The sequence below is a fragment of the Salvelinus alpinus genome, chromosome 28 (assembly GCF_045679555.1).
Source record: "Salvelinus alpinus chromosome 28, SLU_Salpinus.1, whole genome shotgun sequence".
Lineage (NCBI taxonomy): Eukaryota > Metazoa > Chordata > Actinopteri > Salmoniformes > Salmonidae > Salvelinus > Salvelinus alpinus.
In genome coordinates this window covers 47,771,617-47,798,908 of record NC_092113.1, presented here as the reverse complement: position 1 = coordinate 47,798,908, position 27,292 = coordinate 47,771,617, and the positions used below count along the sequence as shown (strand labels likewise).

General features: G+C 45.6%; 2 protein-coding genes across 5 annotated transcripts in view; both read right to left on the bottom strand.

Annotated features, from left to right (window-relative positions):
* plxnb3 (plexin B3) overlaps positions 1 to 15,268 on the bottom strand; it is a 226,970-nt gene extending 211,702 nt beyond the window's left edge. For 2 of the 3 annotated variants that reach the window (XR_011671515.1, XM_071373331.1), the window contains exon 1: positions 15,024 to 15,267. The gene's annotated coding sequence lies outside the window, so the exon portion shown is untranslated. Of the gene's footprint in view, positions 1 to 15,023 lie in introns of all 3 variants that reach the window. The other variant, XM_071373333.1, reaches the window with a different exon arrangement.
* Positions 15,269 to 15,608: 340 nt separating this feature from the next.
* abcd1 (ATP-binding cassette, sub-family D (ALD), member 1) overlaps positions 15,609 to 27,292 on the bottom strand; it is a 43,447-nt gene continuing 31,763 nt past the window's right edge. For both annotated transcript variants that reach the window (XM_071373335.1, XM_071373334.1), the window contains 4 exons: positions 25,719 to 25,864; positions 22,308 to 22,538; positions 22,082 to 22,207; positions 15,609 to 19,249 (listed from right to left, as the gene is read on the bottom strand). In XM_071373335.1, the coding sequence (XP_071229436.1) occupies positions 18,988 to 19,249; positions 22,082 to 22,207; positions 22,308 to 22,538; positions 25,719 to 25,864 (765 nt within the window). In that variant the 3' untranslated portion in view covers positions 15,609 to 18,987. The remainder of the gene's footprint in view (positions 19,250 to 22,081; positions 22,208 to 22,307; positions 22,539 to 25,718; positions 25,865 to 27,292) is intronic.

Here is a 27,292-nt window from a genome sequence, read left to right as displayed (position 1 = left end):
CCTCTGTCTGAGCTGGGAGTGTGTGTGTGTGTGTGTGTGTGTGTGTGTGTGTAACTGTGTGTGAGCTAGGTGTGTGTGTGTAAGCTAGAAGTGTGTGTGTGTGTGTGTGTGTGTGTAAGCTAGAAGTGTGTGTGTAACTGTGTGTGAGCCGGGAGTGTGTGTGTAAGCTAGAAGTGTGTGTGTGTGTGTCTCTGAAGACAGCAGGGAGCCCTGGTCTTGTCTAAAGCCTCTGGGAGGGATCAGCCTTGGGCCTGGGGAGGCTAGCAGGCTGGGGGACCCCTCTATAGCCTAACCCCAGGCCTACCCCCTCTTCGTCCCCTTACTGACAACCACCACTGGGACTACCTATACTTCCCTCATCACCCCCGAGCCCCACTGGGTTGTCTTCTGCTAGGGGGTAGGTGGTGAGTAGAGATGGGCCATATGGAGAAAAATCCATATCGCAATAAATTGCCTGCTGTGATTAAGACATCTAGAACAATACGTTTCTAACATGAATGTGCACCCCAGTTGATTTATTAAACATTTAAACTACTACTACTAGTAACGACTACTACTACGAGTAACTACTACTACTAGTAACGACTACTACTACGAGTAACTACTACTACTACCACCACTACTACTACTAGTAACTACTAGTAACTACTACTACTAGTAACTACTAGTAACTACTACTAGTAACTACTAGTAACTACTACTACTAGTAACTACTACTACTAGTAACTACTACTACTAGTAACTACTACTACTAGTAACTACTAGTAACTACTACTACTAGTAACTACTAGTAACTACTACTACTAGTAACTACTAGTAACTACTACTACTAGTAACTACTACTACTACCTACTACTAGTAACTACTACTACTAGTTACTACTACTACTAGTAACTACTACTACTAGTAACTACTACTACTACTACTACTAGTAACTACTAGTAACTACTACTACTAGTAGTAGTGTGATTGGTTGTAACTATCTTTTGTTCCATCAACAATCGTCGGTCCATATCGACAAACTTATTTAATTTCTCTAGTATAGGCTACTGATCGTAATAAACGATATCAGCAAAATGCCTGTGATATGCGGTCTGTGTTTATAATTTGGGGGTTTTATCGTCCCGGCTTTATCAGTGAGAGTATAGCGTCAGGTCTCCATGTTTTACCTGTGTGGACTATTACTTACAATCCCCCTGCGCTATTTCAATGTGCTGGGATGTTCGTTAGCACAGTAAAAAAAAAAGGGACAGGAACAACAATACAGCACGAACTACATTACTGATGCTCTGGCTTTTACTGAGGGAAGTGCTGCTGTGCCCATCCCCCCACACACAGTGCAGATGGAAGGATTCACTGCTGCTCCCTCGCTCTCCAACCAAGGCGCATGAATTGAGGAGCAAACTGAAGTAGGCCACAGATTCAGAAACTCTTGGAGGACAATGGAATTATATACAATGCCTTCGGAAAGTATTCAAACCCCCTTGATTTTCCCCACATTTTGTTAAGTTACAGCCTTATTCTAGAAAACGATTAAATAAAATCCTCAGAAATCTACACACAATACCCCAAAAATGACAATTAGAAAACAGGTTTTTAGAAATGTTTGCAAATGTATAAAATACTAAAAACAGAAATACCTTACTGACATAAGCATTCAGACCTTTTGATATGAGACTCGAAATTGGAAACCTGGCACCATTCCTACGGTGAAGTACGGTGGTGACAGCATTTCTACAGTGAAGCATTGTGGCAGCAGCATCACTACGGTGAAGCAGGGTGGTGGAAACATCCCTACGGTGAAGCAGGGTGGTGGAAACACACCTACGGTGAAGCATGGTGGTGGCAGCATCCCTACGGTGAAGCAGGGTGGTGGAAACATCCCTACGGTTAAGCATGGTGGTGGCAGCATCACTACGGCGAAGCAGGGTGGTGGCAGCATTCCTACGGTGAAGCAGGGTGGTGGCAGCATCCCTACGGTGAAGAATGGTGGTGGCATCATCCCTACGGTGAAGCATAGGGGTGGCAGCATCCCTACGGTGAAGCATTGTGGTGGCAGCATCCCTACGGTGAAGCAGGGTGGTGGAAACATCCCTACGGTGAAGCATGGTGGTGGCAGCATCCCTACGATGAAGCAGGGTGGTGGAAACATCCCTACGGTGAAGCATGGTGGTGGCAGCATCCCTACGGTGAAGCATGGTGGTGGTGGCAGCATCCATACGGTGAAGCATGGGGGTGGTGGTATCATCCCTAAAGTGAAGCATGGTGGTGGCAGCATCCCTACGGTGAAGCAGGATGGTGGCAGCATCCCTACGGTGAAGCAGGGTGGTGGCAGCATCCCTACGGTGAAGCAGGGTGGTGGCAGCATCCCTACGGTGAAGCAGGGTGGTGGAAACATCCCTAAGGTGAAGCAGGGTGGTGGCAGCATCCCTACGGTGAAGCATGATGGTGGCAGCATCCCTACGGTGAAGCACGATGGGGGCAGCAATGATTTAGTTGACAGAACCCACTGTATTGGGTGTTTCGTCCGTTGGGGAGTTGCAGCTATGAGACAAGATTGCAATTGGATCGCAATTGAATACCACGAATTGGGGAGGAAAAAAAGGGGCAGAATACAATAAATAATCAACTTTAAAAAAGACCCGTGTGGGATACAGAGATGAGATAGTCATTCAAAAATCATGTAAATAGTGTTTATTGCACAGACCATACAACTTATTAAGCACATTTCAACTCCTGAACTCATTCAGGCCAAAAACAAACAATGTTGAATACTTAGACATTTTAGCTATTCATTTATTTTATTTTTTTCCCCCAAATGTTTCCTAAAAACATTCCACTTTGACATTATGTGGTGGTTGTGTGTAGGCCTGTGACACAATATCTCAATTTAATCCATTTTAAATTTAGGCTTTAACACAACAAAATTTGGAAAAAGTCAAGGGGTGTGAATACTTTCTGAAGGCACTGTATATGATTTTAAAAGAATACGCAACACTATGTTAAATTATTGTTAATGTCAAATTGTGCCATGTTGTTGATGTTGTTGTTGCTAAGGGTTATGGTCTCATTGTGCCATGTTGTTGATGTTGTTGTTGCTAGGGGTTATGGTCTCATTGTACCATGTTGTTGATGTTGTTGTTGCTAGGGGTTATGGTCTCATTGTGCCATGTTGATGTTGTTGTTGCTAGGGGTTATGGTCTCATTGTGCCATGTTGTTGATGTTGTTGTTGCTAGGGGTTATGGTCTCATTGTGCCATGTTGTTGATGTTGTTGTTGCTAGGGTTTATGGTCTCATTGTGCCATGTTGATGTTGTTGCTAGGGGTTATGGTCTCATTGTGCCATGTTGATGTTGTTGCTAGGGGTTATGGTCTCATTGTGCCATGTTGATGTTGTTGTTGCTAGGGGTTATGGTCTCATTGTGCCATGTTGATGTTGTTGTTGCTAGGGGTTATGGTCTCATTGTGCCATGTTGATGTTGTTGTTGCTAGGGGTTATGGTCTCATTGTGCCATGTTGATGTTGTTGTTGCTAGGGGTTATGGTCTCATTGTGCCATGTTGATGTTGTTGTTGCTAAGGGTTATGGTCTCATTGTGCCATGTTGTTGATGTTGTTGTTGCTAGGGGTTATGGTCTCATTGTGCCATGTTGATGTTGTTGCTAGGGGTTATGGTCTCATTGTGCCATGTTGTTGATGTTGTTGTTGCTAGGGGTTATGGTCTCATTGTGCCATGTTGTTGATGTTGTTGTTGCTAGGGGTTATGGTCTCATTGTGCCATGTTGATGTTGTTGCTAGGGGTTATGGTCTCATTGTGCCATGTTGATGTTGTTGTTGCTAGGGGTTATGGTCTCATTGTGCCATGTTGATGTTGTTGCTAGGGGTTATGGTCTCATTGTGCCATGTTGATGTTGTTGTTGCTAAGGGTTATGGTCTCATTGTGCCATGTTGATGTTGTTGCTAGGGGTTATGGTCTCATTGTGCCATGTTGATGTTGTTGCTAGGGGTTATGGTCTCATTGTGCCATGTTGATGTTGTTGTTGCTAGGGGTTATGGTCTCATTGTGCCATGTTGATGTTGTTGTTGCTAGGGGTTATGGTCTCATTGTGCCATGTTGATGTTGTTGCTAGGGGTTATGGTCTCATTGTGCCATGTTGATGTTGTTGCTAGGGGTTATGGTCTCATTGTGCCATGTTGATGTTGTTGTTGCTAGGGGTTATGGTCTCATTGTGCCATGTTGATGTTGTTGCTAGGGGTTATGGTCTCATTGTGCCATGTTGATGTTGTTGCTAGGGGTTATGGTCTCATTGTGCCATGTTGATGTTGTTGCTAGGGGTTATGGTCTCATTGTGCCATGTTGATGTTGTTGTTGCTAGGGGTTATGGTCTCATTGTGCCATGTTGATGTTGTTGTTGCTAGGGGTTATGGTCTCATTGTGCCATGTTGATGTTGTTGTTGCTAGGGGTTATGGTCTCATTGTGCCATGTTGATGTTGTTGTTGCTAGGGGTTATGGTCTCATTGTACCATGTTGTTGATGTTGTTGTTGCTAAGGGTTATGGTCTCATTGTGCCATGTTGATGTTGTTGTTGCTAGGGGTTATGGTCTCATTGTACCATGTTGTTGATGTTGTTGTTGCTAAGGGTTATGGTCTCATTGTGCCATGTTGATGTTGTTGTTGCTAGGGGTTATGGTCTCATTGTGCCATGTTGTTGATGTTGTTGTTGCTAGGGGTTATGGTCTCATTGTGCCATGTTGATGTTGTTGTTGCTAGGGGTTATGGTCTCATTGTACCATGTTGTTGATGTTGTTGTTGCTAAGGGTTATGGTCTCATTGTGCCATGTTGATGTTGTTGTTGCTAGGGGTTATGGTCTCATTGTGCCATGTTGTTGATGTTGTTGTTGCTAGGGGTTATGGTCTCATTGTGCCATGTTGTTGATGTTGTTGTTGCTAGGGGTTATGGTCTCATTGTGCCATGTTGATGTTGTTGTTGCTAAGGGTTATGGTCTCATTGTGCCATGTTGATGTTGTTGTTGCTAGGGGTTATGGTCTCATTGTGCCATGTTGATGTTGTTGTTGCTAGGGGTTATGGTCTCATTGTGCCATGTTGATGTTGTTGCTAGGGGTTATGGTCTCATTGTGCCTATCTAGACTCTTATTCCTGTAACTATACGTGTGACGATGCTGTGACTGGGGGAGACGGCGGCAGTGTGACTACTGTGACTGGGGGAGACGGTAGCAGGGGGTGGTAGCGTGACTGGGGGAGACGGTAGCAGGGGGTGGTAGCGTGACTGGGGGAGACGGTAGCAGGGGGTGGTAGTGTGACTGGGGGAGACGGTAGCAGGGGGTGGTAGTGTGACTGGGGGAGACGGTAGCAGGAGGTGGTAGTGTGACTGGGGGAGACGGTAGCAGGAGATGGTAGTGTGACTGGGGGAGATGGTAGCAGGGGGTGGTAGTGTGACTGGGGGAGATGGTAGTGTGACTGGGGGAGACGGTAGCAGGGGGTGGTAGTGTGACTGGGGGAGATGGTAGCAGGGGGTGGTAGTGTGACTGGGGGAGACGGTAGTGTGACTGGGGGAGACGGTAGCAGGAGATGGTAGTGTGACTGGGGGAGACGGTAGCAGGAGATGGTAGTGTGACTGGGGGAGATGGTAGCAGGGGGTGGTAGTGTGACTGGGGGAGACGGTAGCAGGAGGTGGTAGTGTGACTGGGGGAGACGGTAGTGTGACTGGGGGAGACGGTAGTGTGACTGGGGGAGACGGTAGCAGGGGGTGGTAGTGTGACTGGGGGAGACGGTAGCAGGGGGTGGTAGTGTGACTGGGGGAGACGGTAGCAGGGGGTGGTAGTGTGACTGGGGGAGACGGTAGCAGGGGGTGGTAGTGTGACTGGGGGAGACGGTAGTGTGACTGGGGGAGACGGTAGCAGGGGGTGGTAGTGTGACTGGGGGAGATGGTAGCAGGGGGTGGTAGTGTGACTGGGGGAGATGGTAGCAGGGGGTGGTAGTGTGACTGGGGGAGATGGTAGTGTGACTGCGGGAGACGGTAGCAGGGGGTGGTAGTGTGACTGGGGGAGATGGTAGCAGGGGGTGGTAGTGTGACTGGGGGAGACGGTGGCAGGGGGTGGTAGTGTGACTGGGGGAGACGGTAGCAGGGGGTGGTAGTGTGACTGGGGGAGATGGTAGTGACTGGGTGGTAGTGTGACAGGGGGTGGTAGTGTGACTGGGGGAGATGGTAGCAGGGGGTGGTAGTGTGACTGGGGGAGACGGTAGCAGGGGGTGGTAGTGTGACTGGGGGAGATGGTAGTGACTGGGGGAGACGGTAGCAGGGGGTGGTAGTGTGACTGGGGGAGAAGGTAGTGTGACTGGGGGAGATGGTAGCAGGGGGTGGTAGTGTGACTGGGGGAGACGGTAGCAGGGGGTGGTAGTGTGACTACTGTCGTCTCAGTCAGGTTCATCCGGTTGTACGCCAGCTGTTTGAACAACAGAGTATTTAAAACCCCTCCCCCTCCTCATTTCCCTCCTGGTCTCTCCTCTCTTACTGCTCTGCAATCCTCTCAATTTCATTTTAGGGCTTTATTGTCATGGGAAACATATGTTTACATTGCCAAAGGAATTGAAGTAGATAAACTAAAGTGAAATAAACAATAAAAATGAACAGTAAACGTTACACTCCCTCCTGTCGTTCTGCAATCCCCTCTCCTCAGTCTTTAACCTAACAAACACATAACCGGATAGACCAGTAGGGTTGGGTCTACAAAAAAATCGGCAGCACGATCACTATTTGCATCGTAACCAACAGGGAAGACTAGAAGGCTCTTTGCATGTTGTGAAAAAAGGCCTGCGTCCTAAATGCCACCCTGTTCTGTATGTAGTGAACTACTGTTGAACAGATCTCTTTAGATTACAGTGATTCTTCACAAAACCCAGACGACAAAAAAATAAAAATGGCCACGATTTCTTCTAAATGTAATATAACTCCATAGAAATGGTCCTTTAAGAGGAAGGATTGTAGAAATATTGGACATTTGTATCGAACCGTCTTGAAAAGGAAAAGATGCACATCACTAACATTTATTTGTCAATATTCATAAATGCGTGTAAATAAAAGTTACTGAAATCAAAATACTACTCATAGATAAAAGCGGCAAAAATATTTACCTTACAACAATTGTAGCACCCTGCCTAATCCTGATTGTGTGGTAAGGGGTTAGGGGGGATTTAGGGGTTAGGATTTAGGTGAGGGACAGTGGCAATATTCTAAATCAGATTATAAACTGGGTGGTTCCAGCGCTGAATGCTGATTGGCTAACAGCCGTGCTATATCAGACCGGATACCACGGGTATGACAAAACATTTGTACTGCTCTAACTACGTTGGTAACCAGTTTATAACAGCAATAAGGCACCTCGGGGTTTGTGATATATGACCAATATACCACGGCTAAGGGCTGTGTCCAGGCTGTGTGCTCTGCGATACGTCGTGCCTAAGAACAGCCCTTAGCCGTGGTATATTGGCCGTAAACCACCCCCCTCAGGCCTTATTGCTTAATTAAACATTATGGAGTCTTAAAGCAGGCCTGGGTAAGGCCAAAATGTCATAAATATGACAACTTTAATCAATTATTTCTCAATTATACTTTGATACAAATGTCAAATATACTGTATGTCAACAATCCTTCCTTCAAAGGCCCATTCCACGGACTACATTGTGTTCCACAGACTACATTGTGTTCCACAGACTACATTGTGTTCCACAGACTACATTGTGTTCCACAGACTACATTGTGTTCCACAGACTACATTGTGTTCCACAGACTACATTGTGTTCCACGGACTACATTGTGTTCCACGGACTACATTGTGTTCCACGGACCACATTCCACGGGCTACATTCCACGGGCTACATTGTGTTCAACTGACTACATTGTGTTCCGCGGACTACATTGTGTTCCGCGGACTACATTGTGTTCCGCTGACTACATTGTGTTCCGCTGACTACATTGTGTTCCGCTGACTACATTGTGTTCCGCTGACTACATTGTGTTCCGCTGACTACATTGTGTTCCGCTGACTACATTGTGTTCCGCTGACTACATTGTGTTCCGCTGACTACATTGTGTTCCGCTGACTACATTGTGTTCCGCTGACTACATTGTGTTCCGCTGACTACATTGTGTTCCGCTGACTACATTGTGTTCCGCTGACTACATTGTGTTCCGCTGACTACATTGTGTTCCGCTGACTACATTGTGTTCCGCTGACTACATTGTGTTCCGCTGACTACATTGTGTTCCGCTGACTACATTGTGTTCCGCTGACTACATTGTGTTCCGCTGACTACATTGTGTTCCGCTGACTACATTGTGTTCCGCTGACTACATTGTGTTCCGCTGACTACATTGTGTTCCAGACTACATTGTGTTCCACAGACTACATTGTGTTCTACGGACTACAGACTACATTGTGTTCCGCGGACTACATTGTGTCCCGCGGACTACATTGTGTTCCACAGACTACATTGTGTTCCACAGACTACATTGTGTTCCGCGGACTACATTGTGTTCCGCGGACTACATTGTGTTCCACGGACTACATTGTGTTCCGCGGACTACATTGTGTTCCGCGGACTACATTGTGTTCCGCGGACTACATTGTGTTCCGCTGACTACATTGTGTTCCACAGACTACATTGTGTTCCGCGGACTACATTGTGTTCCACGGACTACATTGTGAAAATCCCCACAATCATGATATTGTCTTTGTCTGGGTTCCGTGAGGAATCCCTCATTACCTACACAGGCCGTCCATGTTATGAGTAAACTGCTACCGTTTTGTTGTTAGGTAGATCAATGCAGTGAATACAAGTGCAAACTGCACCCTAATCTACAACATAAGGACATTAGAACTGAACCCGTCATCATGTTCATTGTTTGGTGATCCTTCGGGTTAACCAAGTATAAGGATGTGTGTGTGCGGTCTCGTCAGAAACAGACACAATCCCTGCCTAATCCAGATTGTGTGATAAGAGGTTAGGGTTTAGGGTGTTAAGAGGAGAGACAGTGTCAATATTATTTTAAAAAATCAGTCGAAAAAATCTGAACATGAGAATGATTCAGATTTAAGTCGAACTGAATAGAGGCTCATATGTAAACGGATATCTGACAGCAATAATGGGTTAATTAACCTATCAGCGGTTTTGTTCCCCTCTAACTGGGGACTAACTTAGACCTGCAATTAATTATCAGACAGAAGTGAAAAACAGCAGGCTCCGGACCTCGTAAGGTCAGAGTTTAATACCTCTGCACTATTCTACACCAAGCGAAAAGGCACCAACTGATCATTTGGTCAAAAATAAAGTCATGTTTTGCTACATTAAATACGTGCTTAATCATGTGGACAAGTATCCTGCCTCTATTGTATTGTGTTCAGGAGAAAATGGAGGGGTTATGTTAGCCAGTAACTGCATAAAGTTACTGTGAAACCAAGGTAAATAAGTCATTTTTCTCAGTTCCACACTATGAGCAGCTACTGTATGTTTTGCTTGCTAGGGCAGTATCACCCTGTAGAGGCTACAGAGGCTTGCGCATGTTAACTACTAACACGCCGATCAATTCTCAAGCAACCGCGTACTTGAAACCTGTTGGCAAAATGTCACCATATTGTCATACTGCAGTAACAATATCACAGTACATGCAATCGTTCCCCCCCCGGCCCACATCACCCAGTCTTCAGAAAGGGCTATACCCTCTATGGCCTAAGGGTTCCTACGATGGGATTGGGTAAAAAAAAAAAAAAAATTTATACTTTATAAGAAAATTGTCAAGAAATCCAAGGGGTCTCTATAGTTTTGCAAGGCATTGTAAGAAGCAGGATATGTGTTGAGTCTAGAGTTAGTGCAACAAATGGGGGGGGGGGGGTCAATGCAGAGGGTTAAACAAATAGCTACCCGGACTATTTCTTTTTAAAAAGTGTAATGTGTTGGAATCGCTCCACTAAAAGTTACGAAAAGGGAACCACAGAAGTAGAGCACATAGAACTTCTTAAGACCTGCTTTCAAATGAGTGACAGATCTATAACTCACATTTCTATGAGAATTTGGTCGGGGGGCGGGGGGGGGGGGGGGGGGGGGGGTCGCCCCAAAAGGTTCCCGCAGCTTTAACGGTCTTACGGCGTATGTACACGTATGTGTGTTAGGCTTGGGCGACATAGCGTATACCAGACGGTATGATGTGTCGAATCATGTGTCAATGATCTCCAAGCTCAGGGCTTCAGCTATGCATGTGGTTTGCTAACTTGCTAGCTGAGTGGCTAGATGTCAAGAGCAAGCTTCGTGGTTACAGCAGAGATCCCTGTTGTCTACATTGTGCGTGTGAGTAAAACATACACTATACCGCCCATTGTGTTCAGTAGTACCATATAAAACCCTATACCGCCCATTGTGTTCAGTAGTACCATATAAAACCCTATACCGCCCATTGTGTCCAGTAGTACCATATAAAACACTATACCGCCCACTGTGTTCAGTAGTACCATATAAAACCCTATACCGCCCATTGTGTCCAGTAGTACCATATAAAACACTATACCGCCCACTGTGTTCAGTAGTACCATATAAAACCCTATACCGCCCATTGTGTTCAGTAGTACCATATAAAACACTATACCGCCCACTGTGTTCAGTAGTACCATATAAAACCCTATACCGCCCATTGTGTTCAGTAGTACCATATAAAACCCTATACCGCCCATTGTGTTCAGTAGTACCATATAAAACCCTATACCGCCCATTGTGTTCAGTAGTACCATATAAAACACTATACCGCCCATTGTGTTCAGTAGTACCATATAAAACCCTATACCGCCCATTGTGTTCAGTAGTACCATATAAAACCCTATACCGCCCATTGTGTTCAGTAGTACCATATAAAACCCTATACCGCCCATTGTGTCCAGTAGTACCATATAAAACACTATACCGCCCATTGTGTCCAGTAGTACCATATAAAACACTATACCGCCCATTGTGTCCAGTAGTACCATATAAAACACTATACCGCCCATTGTGTCCAGTAGTACCATATAAAACCCTATACCGCCCCATTGTGTCCAGTAGTACCATATAAAACCCTATACCGCCCATTGTGTCCAGTAGTACCATATAAAACCCTATACCGCCCCATTGTGTCCAGTAGTACCATATAAAACCCTATACCGCCCCATTGTGTCCAGTAGTACCATATAAAACACTATACCGCCCCATTGTGTCCAGTAGTACCATATAAAACCCTATACCGCCCCATTGTGTCCAGTAGTACCATATAAAACACTATACCGCCCATTGTGTCCAGTAGTACCATATACCCCGGTATGGTACAGAAATGGTATGAAAACATGGATACCGCCCCAACTCGACTGACTGAGTGAGTGTGTTAGAGAGTGGTGGGTTAGGGGCTGTTAGGAAGTAGGCTGGATTAGAGATTAAGAAGATGAAACAGTCATCAGAATGGCAGGGGGAAATCCCCTAATCCAGGAGCTGTGGGAGAGGCAGAGATTATGAAGGGGAAGGGGGATATGTTCGCTTGACAGTTTATACCCCCTGGCCAAAAAAAAACACCAGAAGAAAAAAGCCAGAGCGACACTACGGGAATGTAAAAGGAAATGGCACAACCCAATCAATGTCCATGGACACAACAGCTATCCTTAAGCAGGATGAACGGGGGTCAATGTCAGACCCATCGTCTCTGTCCCACTCGTCAGACCCATCGTCTCTGTCCCACTCGTCAGACCCATCGTCTCTGTCCCACTCGTCAGACCCATCGTCTCTGTCCCACTCGTCAGACCCATCGTCTCTGTCCCACTCGTCAGACCCATCGTCTCTGTCCCACTCGTCAGACCCATCGTCTCTGTCCCACTCGTCAGACCCATCGTCTCTGTCCCACTCGTCAGACCCATCGTCTCTGTCCCACTCGTCAGACCCATCGTCTCTGTCCCACTCGTCAGACCCATCGTCTCTGTCCCACTCGTCAGAGCCATCGTCTCTGTCCCACTCGTCAGACCCATCGTCTCTGTCCCACTCGTCAGACCCATCGTCTCTGTCCCACTCGTCAGACCCATCGTCTCTGTCCCACTCGTCAGACCCATCGTCTCTCTTCCACTCGTAAAACCCATCCTACAGTTGAAGTTTACATACACCTTAGCCAAATACATTTAAACTCAGTTTCACAATTCCGGACATTTAATCCAAGTAAAAATGACCTGTCTTGGCCTCCCGGGTGGCGCAGTGGTCTAGGGCACTGCATCGCAGCGCTAGCTGTGCCACCAGAGATTCTGGGTTCGCGCCCAGGCTCTGTCGCAGCCGGCCGCGACCGGGAGGTCCGTGGGGCGACGCACAATTGGCCTAGCGTCGTCCGGGTTAGGGAGGGTTTGGCCGGTAGGGTTATCCTTGTCCCATCACGCACCAGCGACTCCTGTGGCGGGCCGGGCGCAGTGCGCGCTAACCAAGGTAACTAGGTGCACGGTGTTTCCACCTGGCTTCCGGGTTGGAGTGTTAAGAAGCAGTGCGGCTTGGTTGGGTTGTGTTTCGGAGGACGCATGGCTTTCGACCTTCGTCTCTCCCGAGCCCGTACGGGAGTTGTAGCGATGAGACAAGATTGTAATTACTAACAATTGGATACCACGAAATTGGGGAGAAAAAGGGGGTAAAATTTAAAAAAGGAAAAAATATATATAAAAATTACCTGTCTTCGGTCAGTTAGGATCACCACTTTATTTTTATGTGAAATGTCAGAATAATAATAGAGAGAATTATATATTTCAGCTTTTATATCTTTCATCACATTCCCAGTGGGTCAGAAGTTTACATACACTCAATTAGTATTTGGTAGCATTGCCTTTAAAATGTTTAACTTGGGTCAAACGTTTCGGGTAGCCTTCCACAAGCTTCCCACAATAAGTTGGGTGAATTTTGGCCCATTCCTCCTAACAGAGCTGGTGTAACCGAGTCAGGTTTGTAGGCCTCCTTGCTCGCACACGCTTTTTCAGTTCTGCCCACAAATGTTCTACAGGATTGAGGTCAGGGCTTTGTGATGGTCACTCCAATACCTTGACTTTGTTGTCATTAAGCTATTTTGGCACAACTTTGGAAGTATGCTTGAGGTCATTGTCCATTTGGAAGACCCATTTGCGACCAAGCTTTAACTTCCTGACGGATGTCTTGAGATGTTGCCTCAATATACCGACAATTTTCCTTCCTCGTGATGCCACTTATTTTGTGCAGTGCACCAGTCCCTCCTGCAGCAAAGCACCCCCAACCGGCATTCACGGTTGGGATGGTGTTCTTCGGCTTGCAAGCCTCCCCCCTTTATCCTCCAAACATAACGATGGTCATTATGGTCAAACAGTTCTATTTTTGTTTCATCAGACCAGAGTACATTTCTCCAAAAAGTACGATCTTTGTCCCCGTGTGCAGTTGCAAACTGTAGTCTGGATTTTTCTCTGGCGGTTTTGGAGCAGTGGCTTCTTCCTTGCTGAGCGGCCTTTCAGGTTATGTCGATATAGGACTCGTTTTACTGTGGATATAGATACTTTTGTACCCGTTTCCTCCAGCATCTTCACAAGGTCCTTTGCTGTTGTTCTGGTATTGATTTGCACTTTTCGCACCAAAGTACGTTCATCTCTAGGAGACAGAACGCGTCTCCTTCCTGAGCGGTATGATGGCTGCGTGGTCCCATGGTGTTTATACTTGGGTACTATTGTTTGTACAGATGAACGTGGTACCTTCAGGAGTTTGGAAATTGCTCCCAAGGATGAACCAGACTTGTGGAAGTTAACAATTTATTTTCTGAGGTCTTGGCTGATATCTTTTGATTTTCCCATGATGTCAAGCAAAGAGGCACTGAGTTTGAAGGTAGACCTTGAAATACATCCACAGGTACACCTCCAATTGACTCAAATTATGTCAATTAGCCTTTCAGAAGCTTCTAAAGCCATGACATAATTTTCTGGAATTTTCCAAGCTATTTAAAGGCACAGTCAACTTAGTGTATGTAAACTTCTGACCCACTGGAATTGTGATAGTGAATTATAAGTGAAATATTCTGTCTGGAAACAATTGTTGTAAAAAATTACTAGTAGATGTCCTAACCGACTTGACAAAACTATAGTTTGTTAACAATACATTTGTGGAGTGTTTGAAAAACGAGTTTTAATGACTCCAACCTAAGAGGATGTAAACTTCCGCTTCAACTGTTTATCTTCCACATCTAAATCTGTTGACAATGATGACACCAGAAAATAGAAAATCACACCAAGGTAATGTGTGAGTTGGAGGCAGTGGTACAACCGATCGGTTGCTGGGTATCCAAACAAGACTCAATGAATGCGGACAATTTCACGTACAGCAGCTCTTTTAGTTTACACATTCTTATCTGTAAAATATATAATTTACAAATAAAAAAACGTTTAAATTAAAGATATACTCTCAACAACTGAAATGTATTTGGCTTGTCCCCCTTTGCACCAGGCATAGCTGTAACTGTAGCTCTACTACAAATGAGCAGGTGTTTAAAATAAATAAAACACGGATGACCATTCCCAAGAAGTTCGCTTTGAACCAGACGGACACTATAACATTCCTGTTGCGTTAACTACAGGTCGTCCCCTTAAAAAACACAGCAGAACTGCTGGTCTTTGATGCTAGTTGTTATTTCAGTTTTAAAATGCAGCTTGACGTACATGGGGCGAGTAGCCTCTCTGCCTCGGAAAACACCTAGCGCGTCCGTCCGTCCGACGAAGAATGCGTGGAATTACAAAGTATTTTGTAAGCCGGATAGTAGCAAGTGCCGACATAAGATTTGACACTGCACGAAATAGCTAGTTACGTCCAAACAAACACTCATAAGACAGCAACACGCTGACTTTCAATAGTTTTAGCAATTTAACTTTGTTGACATCAGCAGCCATGCTACAGGTAGCTAACATTAGCAACGTAGTTTGCCAACGAACTCACAAGTACAGAAAATTAGACTTACCTCTCGTAGATTGACGGTGCGCTTGGTTTATCCAATGTTTTCAGAAATAAAACGCACTCACAGATATGTGTAGTATTTACATCGGATGAATGACCGACGGTCGACCCCGCCCCCAGAAACAGGGCAGCTTGGTGCGTAGGTTGCGGTTCTCTGCCGGAGAGGAGCGTCTGTAGGCGGCCTGAAAAGTTGCCTCTCTCCAGGGTGAGTTGCGGTCGGTCGGAAATGCAACACGTAGAGGACAGGGCGTAAAAAGGAGCGTCGCTTCTTCAAAGGGAGTGACTGGTGTCTAAAAAGGGAAGCCATGAATTCCAGTAAGGCTTTTATCGGGTTTGTAAACTAAATATTTAACACCAATACAGGCAAACTCTCAAAATCGGATATTTCTTGAATCGACATGACACTGAGAAACTATAGACAAGCATTATTCAAAAATGGCCAGACAGACCAAGCATAGTTTGTAGGCAAAATAAGCCAAAAGTGAATCCTCTTTCTAGAAGCTGAGTAACTAGATGACAGGTTTGATTGTCTATCATTAGAAAATGGACAGAAAAATTATCAGTAAATAAAAAAAAGGACAAACATGAGTTCATTTGATATTTTCATATTTAAAATTGACCCATCTATATATAAAATGCATAATGGACAATAACAACTGGGCTGATTTAAAAACAAACTATTTGGAGGCTAATTGTCAGATATACATTGCAATATTGTATCGTTAATAGTATATGTTGCTTCAGTGGCGAACCATGAATATAGGACCAAGGCCTTCAGGAGGGACCAAAAATATTCAAATATGTTGTATCAAACTCAAATAACAGAAAACACGGCATCACTTAATGTGCCGAGATTTTATCTTCTGTAGTCGGACCGTTCAGGTTCTAATCGAGGAGCAATACTTTTTGATGACATTATGAATGAATCAGAACAGGCCTGGCTGTGGTTCAGGCTGCTGCACATGGAAACACTACAGTCATGGACACGTGACACACAGCATAACATGGGAGCCGAAGAACACCACTAGCACCAATAGCGACAACAGTAGTGTCACAAAGGTGACAGGCGCATGGTGCTGAAAGGACCGCGGCCGTAATACCTGGGCACTCCATGGTCGATGAAGAAGAGCCCGTTTTGATCAAACACAGACAAAGCTGAGACAGGAGTCACACACAGCATCAGATAATGTTACAGAATAAACATCCCATTCACTCCAGTAGCCCACATGAAATCATACCTATACAAAAGTACAACCATTTAATTTCCAAAACGATATTAACAAATCAGCTACTACTTCCCCATTAAAAATATACTGTATTTTATCACACCAATCAGTGATCTAAAGTTGAAATGCAATAATCTGTTTCAAAAGAAAACGCTAACAGCAAACGAGCTTTAAAAAAAGAGCCATTATTTTTCACTTTTTTAAAACCCATGCGTGTCAAAAAGTGATTCGTTTCATTCATCGGTCAAAATTCTGCTCTAATAGACTCTTTTCCAGAACACAACACACACGTCAGGCACAGATGCGCGAGACTCTGTTAAAACTAAATATATTTTTTGGGGTTTCTCATACACTTTATATTTGGTTGTGATCTTTACAAAATAACTATTTTGTATGCAGCAATTGAAGCAAAAGCTAGCCAGGGATCCATATCCATTTTACTGGCTGAAGTTGAGCAGTTAAAAAAACAAATGCAGTTGACTGGAGACGATTAAACATTAAGCTGGACATCCAATTATAATTCAAAAGTATTGTGAAATGCACTCATAAGCAACATGTAAATGAAGGCTTTATCTGCTGTCGTTCTATAAAAGACCTCCCCTTTGTCCTGACGGCAGCCTCGTGCGGCGGCAATGTTTGCAAACATAGAAAGGGGTCTATTGCGTTAAATGGCAGCGCCCTTCTGTTCAGCGTCTGATGGCTCAGCCAATGGTTGATTGAGCTTGCTAGATTTTTCTACCCAGAAACCACCATAGAATATCCTGATTAGATATTTTCGCTCTAAGCTATTAACCCTTCTCTTTCCAACAAATTGAAGATTTGAAATCAGCAGACCACACAATTATTCTACAGATAAAATGGAAATTAAAAACGAAATTTCCTTTTTTTTTAAAGATATACCTTTTTATAAATCTTTGGGCCTTCTCTGAAAGCCTAGAAGGGCCCCCCTACAGTTCCCCACTGATATATTTCAATATTCTATAGTTAATAGTGGGAAAACATTTAAGGAAACCATAATCATTTAGGTTAAGGGCACTTAAGGCACAAATGTGACAGGCTACAATCTTTAGATTACATTAGATAAATTGACTAATAATCTCTATTCAATACAAATTTACAAATAGCTAAATAATTGGCAGAGAGGTGTGTAGGCAACCCTGATCCCGGAGTGCAGCAGATCCTGTAGGATTTTGTTCCAACTAGACACCTCACCAGACCAACTGAGCGAATTGATCAGTTCAGTGATTTGCTGAAAAATCAACACCTGGTCTTCCAGGTCGGTTAAATTAGTGCTTTCAGCCCTCCAGCACCAGGGCTGGCCCTGGGGTGTGTTCATGCCGTCGATTCTGTTGCACAACAGAACATTTTGCAACTGTTTGGAATTCATTGGGAAAAATTCAGGTAAGTCTCACCTCTTTTCGTTCCTTTAGAAAAACTAAATATTTTGCAACAGAATTGGCAGAATGAAAACACCTGGTGTAAGTTATATTACAGATTCAAAAGTTATCTGTACTCTACAAATAATAATTTAATAAATCAATCTATATTAAAGTAAAAGGTTATTACCTTTGTATCAATTGTCTACATACCAGCACAGACTGTAATAAAATATAGGATTGCTACATTCATCATAAGAAACTTTTAAAGTATCTTTCCGCTATTCAGAAATATATTGTGTCAAACTCTATAAAAAAAAAAAAAGTAATTTGTTGAAATTGTAATTCAGTAGAGCAGATGGTTCTGAAGAGGTCAGTCGCCTCTCCCACCAAGGTTTCCGTCCCAAATGGCACCCTATTCCCTAGGGGCCCTGGTCTAAAGGAGTGCACTATATAGGGAATAGGGCCCTGGTCAAAACTAGTGCACTATATAGGGCATAGGGTGATATTTGGCATGTATCCTACAAGTGTGTGCACCAGAGATTACATTAAAATCTGTTGAGGCGGAGTTGGCAGTTTTGTACTTCCTCCTCCCACTACACTACCACCCACCCCCTCCCCTAGTCTACTACACTTCCACCCTCTCCCCTAGTCTACTACACTACCACCCTCTCCCCTAGTCTACTACACTACCACCCTCTCCCCTAGTCTACTTCCTCTCCCCTAGTCTACTTCCTCTCCCCTAGTCTACTTCCTCTCCCCTAGTCTACTACACTACCACCCTCTCCCCTAGTCTACTACACTTCCACCCTCTCCCCTAGTCTACTACACTACCACCCTCTCCCCTAGTCTACTACACTTCCACCCTCTCCCCTAGTCTACTTCCTCTCCCACCCTCTCCCCTAGTCTACTTCCTCTCCCCTAGTCTACTTCCTCTCCCCTAGTCTACTTCCTCTCCCCTAGTCTACTTCCTCTCCCCTAGTCTACTTCCTCTCCCACCCTCTCCCCTAGTCTACTTCCTCCTCCCACTACACTTCCTCTCCCATACTGCTGAGAGTCAATTGCTGCTCAGTTTTAGTTTCCACTTTAACAGCCACATCTGATTGGTTGGAAGTCCAGAACGTCATTATACACTATTAGACCCAGCCTCTTGGACCTAGACCCTATGGTCTGAGCAACCCAGAGGATTTGAAAGGACTGGACCTGTTAGTAACAATATGAGTACAGCTCCACCTTGCCGAGGGGACAAATGCCCCAGGGGGTTGTTTCTGGACAGGGCAGAAATGTCTTTCATTCCTATCCACCCACCCATCCATCCATCCATCCATCCATCCGATGATCATCATCCTTCTATTGTCCTTGTTCATCACTCTTCCTTCTCTTCCTCCTCCTCCCGTTTCTCCTCCTCCTCCTCCCCCGCTTCCTCTCCTCCGGTTCCTGACAGGGTGGCGTCCTCCCCCAGCATGCGGCAGAGATCCGACAGGCGCTGTTGCATCTTGGGTATCCCAGAGAGCTGAGACTCCAGCTTCTGTTTCTCCTCCTGTAGAGAGACACGTGTGGAGGCGTCCAGCTTCTCGAAACGCCAGCCGCCCTCGCCGTCAAACTGAAGCAGGTGGGTGTGGTACTTCCTGTAAATGGGAAGGAAGGAAGGAAAGGTGCGTGTTTGAGATTGACTTATTGTATTAGAATCAAAATGGATCACCGTTATCCGGAGAGATCGGAGCGGAGATAGTATAGGAGCCGTGTGGGGAAATGATTCATTATTCAAAACATCTGAACTGATCCTTTCAGACCGCCATGAAGTGACTAGGGGTATGAGTTGTTCCTGTCTGGTCTCTACTCCATATGAAGTGACTAGGGGTATGAGTTGTTCCTGCCTGGTCTCTACTCCATATGAAGTGACTAGGGGTATGAGTTGTTCCTGTCTGGCCTCTACTCCATATGAAGTGACTAGGGGTATGAGTTGTTCCTGCCTGGCCTGGCCTCTACTCCATATGAAGTGACTAGGGGTATGAGTTGTTCCTGTCTGGTCTCTTCTCCATATGAGGTGACTAGGGGTATGAGTTGTTCCTGCCTGGCCTGGCCTCTACTCCATATGAAGTGACTAGGGGTATGAGTTGTTCCTGCCTGGCCTGGCCTCTACTCAATATGAAGTGACTAGGGGTATGAGTTGTTCCTGTCTGGCCTCTACTCCATATGAAGTGACTAGGGGTATGAGTTGTTCCTGCCTGGCCTGGCCTCTACTCCATATGAAGTGACTAGGGGTATGAGTTGTTCCTGCCTGGCCTGGCCTCTACTCCATATGAAGTGACTAGGGGTATGAGTTGTTCCTGTCTGGCCTCTACTCCATATGAAGTGACTAGGGGTATGAGTTGTTCCTGCCTGGCCTGGCCTCTACTCCATATGAAGTGACTAGGGGTATGAGTTGTTCCTGCCTGGCCTCTACTCCATATGAAGTGACTAGGGGTATGAGTTGTTCCTGTCTGGCCTCCACAAGACACAGCAGTGACAGACAGAGGCTGAACTCAGATCGCCACTGCCCCCTACTGGAGGATGCATATAACTACTCATCTACAACCGGAGGGGGGGGGGGGGGTTATCAAAGGCTGCGTTAACACAGGAAGCCCAATTCTGGGGTGTATTCATTAGTCACAAAAAAAGGTCCCATTTCATTGGCTCCCATTTGCTTCCTAATGTATATACACACACCCCTTTTTTCCCCACTAAATGGTATTTTGACCAAGGGTTGGAATTGGTTCAGGGAACAGAACCGAAAAATAACATTTGAGGAACAGAATCCAAACCGAAACTGATCCATCGTGTTCCTGAACAGAACCATTATTTAAAAAAATAATTTTAAAGCATGAGAACTGGTTAATAACATTTTCTCCAGTCCCACAAAAATCACAACAAAGCCCTCCCCTCTTGTCACTCAAACGTATTCCAACGTCTGCCTGCCAGCTGGAAATCTTTGCCAGTGGGTGTGTGTAGGCTTCCTGCCCCTCTCCTCTGAAGCACGTTACTGCCGACATTACAAGAGTCATTCAGAAATTAGGGAGACATGTTTAATTAGGGAATAGATTTACTTTTTTTCAATGCTATTTAGTCATCACGTTTCACTGTTTTTATTAACAAAAAAAAAAAAGTGTTTTTAATTATATTGCTGCGCTGCACAAACACAAGCTTGTTAGCTAGTTAGTTAATGTTTGTTCTGGTCCAACGTTAAACCAACTCTCAGAAGTTCAAAGACATTCGAAGTTCCTCCATAGAAGCCACTCCTCCGTAGGTATAATTCTGTGCGTCTAATTCAGATAATGCATCTCATAGTAAGATACCCAGCTCTTCCAAGTCAAGTCTTCTCAATCCTCTCGCCCTTAATTTCAGCTGCATCTCACGCCCCACAACTGACTGACTGGCAGATCAGTGGGCGCACACGCTTGGCTTCCATTATGATTAAAACCATGCCGTTACGTCAAAATACAAAATGTGCTCTTAACGACTTTCCTATACACATTAAAATCACTCACCCGCTCCACAGCAAGCTGCTCTAAGTACATTTAATGTTGAGCTAAATGTACAAAACGTATATTGATCCAAAAATGTTTTATATATAAAATGCAACATGTAAAGTGTTGCTCCCATGTTTCATGAGCTGAAATAAAAAGATCAGAACTGTACATCCCCTGTTAGAGCCGCCTCTAACATCGTTTTAGAGAATTTGGCAGTACGTCCAACCGGCATTACAACCAAACCAGCCCAGGACCTCCACTTCAGGCTTCTTCACCTGTGGGATCGTCTGAGACCAGCCACCTGGACAGCTGATGAAACTGGGGGTTTACACAACTGAAGAATATCAGCGCAAACTGTCAGAAACCGTCTCAGGGAAGCTCATCTGTGTGCTCATCGTCCTCACCAGGGTCTTGACCAGACTGCAGTTCGGCATCGTAACGGACTTCAGTGGTCAAATGCTCACCTTCGATGGCCACTGGCACGCTGGAGAAGTCTGCTCTTCACGAATGAATCCCGGGTTTCAACTGTACCGGACAGATGGCAGACAGCGTGTACGGCGTCGTGTGGACGAACGGTTTACTGATGTCAACATTGTGAACAGAGTGCCCCGTGGTGGGGTTATGGTATGGGCAGAATTTGTTCTGTTCAGAACCAAACGATTGGGGAAATAATTTTGGTCCCAATCCCCATCCATATTTTTCAGAGCTGATCTGATTGGTCAAAAGACCAATTAGTGAAAAAGAGATCAGAATTGGGTTGCCTGTGTAAACTCAGTCTCACCTTCTTTGCACATTAATTAGATCAGAAAACAAATCTAATTTCAAATTTGTGTCCATACAAAACAAGTTTCCTTCAGGAATGAATTGTTAAATGAATAAATGCACACATACAGAATGTGTAAAAAAGATCTATATAAATAAATGAATTGGTTGATTGATAAGCATGCTGACCAGAGGGAGGGTCGATGGGTTATCGAAAGCAGTGATATCCCAGCATCCTTTGCTGCCTGGAAGATCTTTCCCTCCACGTCGATGCTGACTGCGCTGGTGCACTCGTCTAGCAGGGCATACTTAGGCCTGGGCAAAGACAACACACATTGCATTAGTAGGAAATAGTTTTAGTTTCCATCCTTTACACATGCCCGGTGAGGAATTACAGTGTGTCGTCGTGACGTACCTGTGGTAGAACATCCGTGCCATCCCAATCCTCTGTTTCTCTCCTCCTGACAACACGTCCTTCCAGTCGCTTTCTGCACTCCACCCTCCTTCCCTCTCCAGAATGTAGACCAGGTTGACGGTTCCGAGGATCCCCTCTAGCTGCTGGTCTGTGAATCCTCTCTCCTCCATCTCTGTCTCGGTGTCTGGGTAAATCAACTGGTCTCGCAGGGTTCCCACTGACATGTACGGCCTGATGGACAAACACGAAACAAACATTAAGATCAACTATATATAAAAATAACACACAGCCAGATCTGTTAAGACTTGTTCACAAATTTCAAGTTAATTCAAAAAAAATGTGGCATATGATTTTAAATCTGTTATTTTTCTTGAAATCTGAACAACCAAGAAGCACATGGAATCAAATATTTCAAGCAACATTTCAAAAACCACCCGATTCCTGGCCGTGAGCCTTGTGTCAGTGGTCAAAACCACCCGATTCCTGGCCGTGAGCCTTGTGTCTGTGGTCAAAACCACCTGAATCCTGGCCGTGAGCCTTGTGTCTGTGGTCAAAACCACCTGAATCCTGGCCGTGAGCCTTGTGTCTGTGGTCAAAACCACCTGAATCCTGGCCGTGAGCCTCGTGTCTGTGGTCAAAACCACCTGAATCCTGGCCGTGAGCCTCGTGTCTGTGGTCAAAACCACCCGATTCCTGGCCGTGAGCCTTGTGTCTGTGGTCAAAACCACCTGATTCCTGGCCGTGAGCCTTGTGTCTGTGGTCAAAACCACCTGATTCCTGGCCGTGAGCCTTGTGTCTGTGGTCAAAACCACCTGATTCCTGGCCGTGAGCCTTGTGTCTGTGGTCAAAACCACCTGATTCCTGGCCGTGAGCCTCGTGTCTGTGGTCAAAACCACCTGATTCCTGGCCGTGGGCCTTGTGTCAGGGATTATTAAACATTTGGCATATCTTGTTGCTAGTGTAACGCGCCAATGTAAACTCTGATTTTTGTATATGAACTTTATCGAACAAAACATACATGTATTGTGTAACATGAAGTCCTATGAGTGTCATCTTGTCATCAAAGGTTAGTGATTAATTTTATCTCTATTTCTGCTTTTTGTGACTCCTCTCTTTGGCTGGAAAAATGGCTGTGTTTATCTGTGACTTGGTACTGACCTAACATAATCGTTTGTGGTGCTTTCGTCGTAACGCCTTTTTGAAATTGGACACTGTGGTGGGATTAACAAGTTTATCTTTAAAATGGTGTAAAATACTTTATGTTTGAGGAATTTTAATTATGAAATTTCTGTTGTTTTGAATTTGTCACCCTGCAGTTTCACTGGCTGTTGTCATATCGATTCCATTAACGGGATCCCAGCCATAAGAAGTTAACTTCTTATGGCAGGGGGCAGTATTGAGTAGCTTGGATGAATAAGGTAACCAGAGTAAATTGCCTGCTACTCAGTCCCAGAAGCTAAGATGTGCATATTATTAGTAGATTTGGATAGAAAACACTATGAAGTTTCTAAAACTGTTTGAATGGTGTCTGTGAGTATAACAGAACTCATAGGGCAGGCAAAAACCTGAGAAAAAATCCAACCAGGAAGTGGGAAATCTGAGGTTTGTCTATCCAATATACAGTGTCTTTGGGGTCATATTGCTCTTCCTAAGGCTTCCACTAGATGTCAACAGTCTTTAGAACCTTGTTTGATGCTTCTGCTGTGAAGAATGAGGGACGGAGAGCTCTTTGAGTCAGGTGTCTGGCATGAGCTGGTCATGCGCGGTCACGTGAGAGCGACCTGCGTTCCATCGCATTTCTGAAGACAAAGGAATTCTCCGGTTGAAACATTATTGAAGATTTATGTTAAAAACATCCTAACGATTGATTCTATACATCGTTTGACATGTTTCTACGGACTGTAATGGAATTTTTTGACTTTTCGTCTCATCAATTTGGATATTGGAACTAAATGCGCGAACAAAAAGGAGCTATTTGGACATAAATTATGGACGTTATCGAACAAAACTAACATTTACTGTGGAACTGGGATTCCTGGGAGTGCATTCTGATGAAGATCATCAAAGGTAAGTGAATATTTATAATGCCATTTCTGACTTCTGTTGACTCCACAACATGACGGATGTCTGTATGGCTTGTTTGGGCTCAGAGCTGTACTCAGATTATTGCATGGTGTGCTTTTTCCGTAAAGTTTTTTTGAAATCTGACACAGCGGTTGCATTAAGACACTAACAGCTTACAGGCAATTAAGGTCACAGTTATGAAAACTTAGGACACTAAAGAGGCCTTTCTACTGACTCTGAAAAACACCGAAAGAAAGATGCCCAGGGTCCCTGCTCATCTGCGTGAACGTGCCTTAGGCATGCTGCAAGGAGGCATGAGGACTGCAGATGTGGCCAGGGCAATAATTTGCAATGTCCGTACTGTGAGACGCCTAAGACAGCGCTACAGGGAGACAGGACGGACAGCTGATTGTCCTCACAGCGGCAGACCACGTGTAACAACACCTGCACAGGATCGGTACATCCGAACATCACACCTACGGGACAGGTACAGGATGGCAACAACAACTGCCCGAGTTACACCAGGAACGCACAATCCCTCCATCAGTGCTCAGACTGTCCGCAATAGGCTGAGAGAGGCTGGACTGAGGGCTTGTAGGCCTGTTGTAAGGCAGGTCCTCACCAGACATCACCAGCAACAACGTCACCTATGGGCACAAACCCACCATTGTTGGACCAGACAGGAATCGTTCTGTGAGTGATTTCCTGCAAGACAGCAATGTCAGTGTTCTGCCATGACCAGCGAAGAGCCCGGATCTCAATCCCATTGAGCACGTCTGGGACCTGTTGGATCGGAGGGTGAGGGCTAGGGCCATTCCCCCCAGAAATGTCCGGGAACTGGCAAATCTGGTGCAGTCCATGAGGAGGAGATGCACTGCAGTACTTAATGCAGCTGGTGGCCACACCAGATACTGACTGTTACTTTTGATTTTGACCACCCCTTTGTTCAGGGACACATTATTCAATTTCTGTTAGTCACATGTCTGTGGAACTTGTTCAGTTTATGTCTCAGTTGTTGAATCTTATGTTCATACAAATATTTACACATGTTAAGTTTTCTGAAAATAAACACAGTTGACAGTGAGAAACCGTTTACATTAGTAATTTCAAATGATAAAACATACCGTAGACTGCCACAAACATTTTTTTTTTTATATACATACAGGAAAATAAACCCCACCAGACCTGAAGACTTGTATTAGCACCCCAAGCAATTGCCTTAGACTTTAGCGCCATAGACCACTGAGGTGTGTGTATGTGTGTGTGTGTGTGTGTGTGTGTGTGTGTGTGTGTGTGTGTGTGTGTGTGTGTGTGTGTGTGTGTGTGTGTGTGTGTGTGTACACTAACCTCTGAGGTATGTAGAACATGTTTTGGGGTGGTGGTTTGTAGAGCACCCCTCCATAGACTGGCCACAGACCACTGAGGATCCTGAACAGAGAGCTCTTCCCACAGCCGTTAGGTCCTGTTATTAACAGATGCATCCCTTCCTCCACCTGGGGAGAGAGATTCAGGACAGAGGAAAAGAGGGTGAGGATGGAGAGAGTGAGAGAGATGGGGGGGTAAGTTATGGGAGTACCCAATGATCAGAGCCAGGGTTCCCACACAGAGCCTACTACCTCAGACACTCCGTATGGAGCAGGAATGTAGCTAGCGAAAACAATCAGCACATTGTTTCACAGAGAGGATCATGCTATGGTGCTGTAGTGTGAGTGAGAGGAGATCACAGTGTGGAACTAACCACTGATGAAACATGAATTGATCATGAAAGGATACTTTAAACAGGGGGCTTACTGTGTTGGGGCACACCATGATCCCCACTCGCTCTCTCTCACACACAGACACACCATACAGAAAAATGCAAATTTCCTAAATGCCATAGTTCTGATGCATTGGAGAGAGAGAGAGGCCTCCGCCCTCCGTCCTGATGCATTGGAGAGAGGCCTCCGCCCTCCGTTCTGATGCATTGGAGAGAGGCCTCCGCCCTCCGTTCTGATGCATTGGAGAGAGAGAGGCCTCCGCCCTCCGTTCTGATGCATTGTAGAGAGAGAGAGAGGCCTCCGCCCTCCGTTCTGATGCATTGTAGAGAGAGAGAGAGGCCTCCGCCCTCCGTTCTGATGCATTGGAGAGAGAGAGAGAGAGAGAGGCCTCCGCCCTCCGTTCTGATGCATTGGAGAGAGAGAGGCCTCCGCCCTCCGTTCTGATGCATTGGAGAGAGAGAGAGAGGCCTCCGCCCTCCGTTCTGATGCATTGGAGAGAGAGAGAGAGGCCTCCGCCCTCCGTTCCGATGCATTGGAGAGAGAGAGAGAGAGAGAGAGAGGCCTCCGCCCTCCGTTCTGATGCATTGGAGAGAGAGAGGCCTCCGCCCTCCGTTCCGATGCATTGGAGAGAGAGAGAGAGAGAGAGAGAGGCCTCCGCCCTCCGTTCCGATGCATTGGAGAGAGAGAGAGAGAGAGAGAGGCCTCCGCCCTCCGTTCTGATGCATTGGAGAGAGAGAGGCCTCCGCCCTCCGTTCTGATGCATTGGAGAGAGAGAGGCCTCCGCCCTCCGTTCTGATGCATTGGAGAGAGAGAGAGAGAGAGAGAGAGAGGCCTCCGCCCTCCGTTCCGATGCATTGGAGAGAGAGAGAGAGGCCTCCGCCCTCCGTTCTGATGCATTGGAGAGAGAGAGGCCTCCGCCCTCCGTCCTAAAGCATTGGAGAGAGAGAGGCCTCCGCCCTCCGTCCTGATGCATTGGAGAGAGAGAGGCCTCCGCCCTCCGTCCTGATGCATTGGAGAGAGCGAGGCCTCCGCCCTCCGTCCTGATGCATTGGAGAGAGAGAGGCCTCCGCCCTCCGTCCTGAAGCATTGGAGAGAGAGACCTCCGCCCTCCGTCCTGATGCATTGGAGAGAGAGAGGCCTCCGCCCTCCGTTCTGATGCATTGG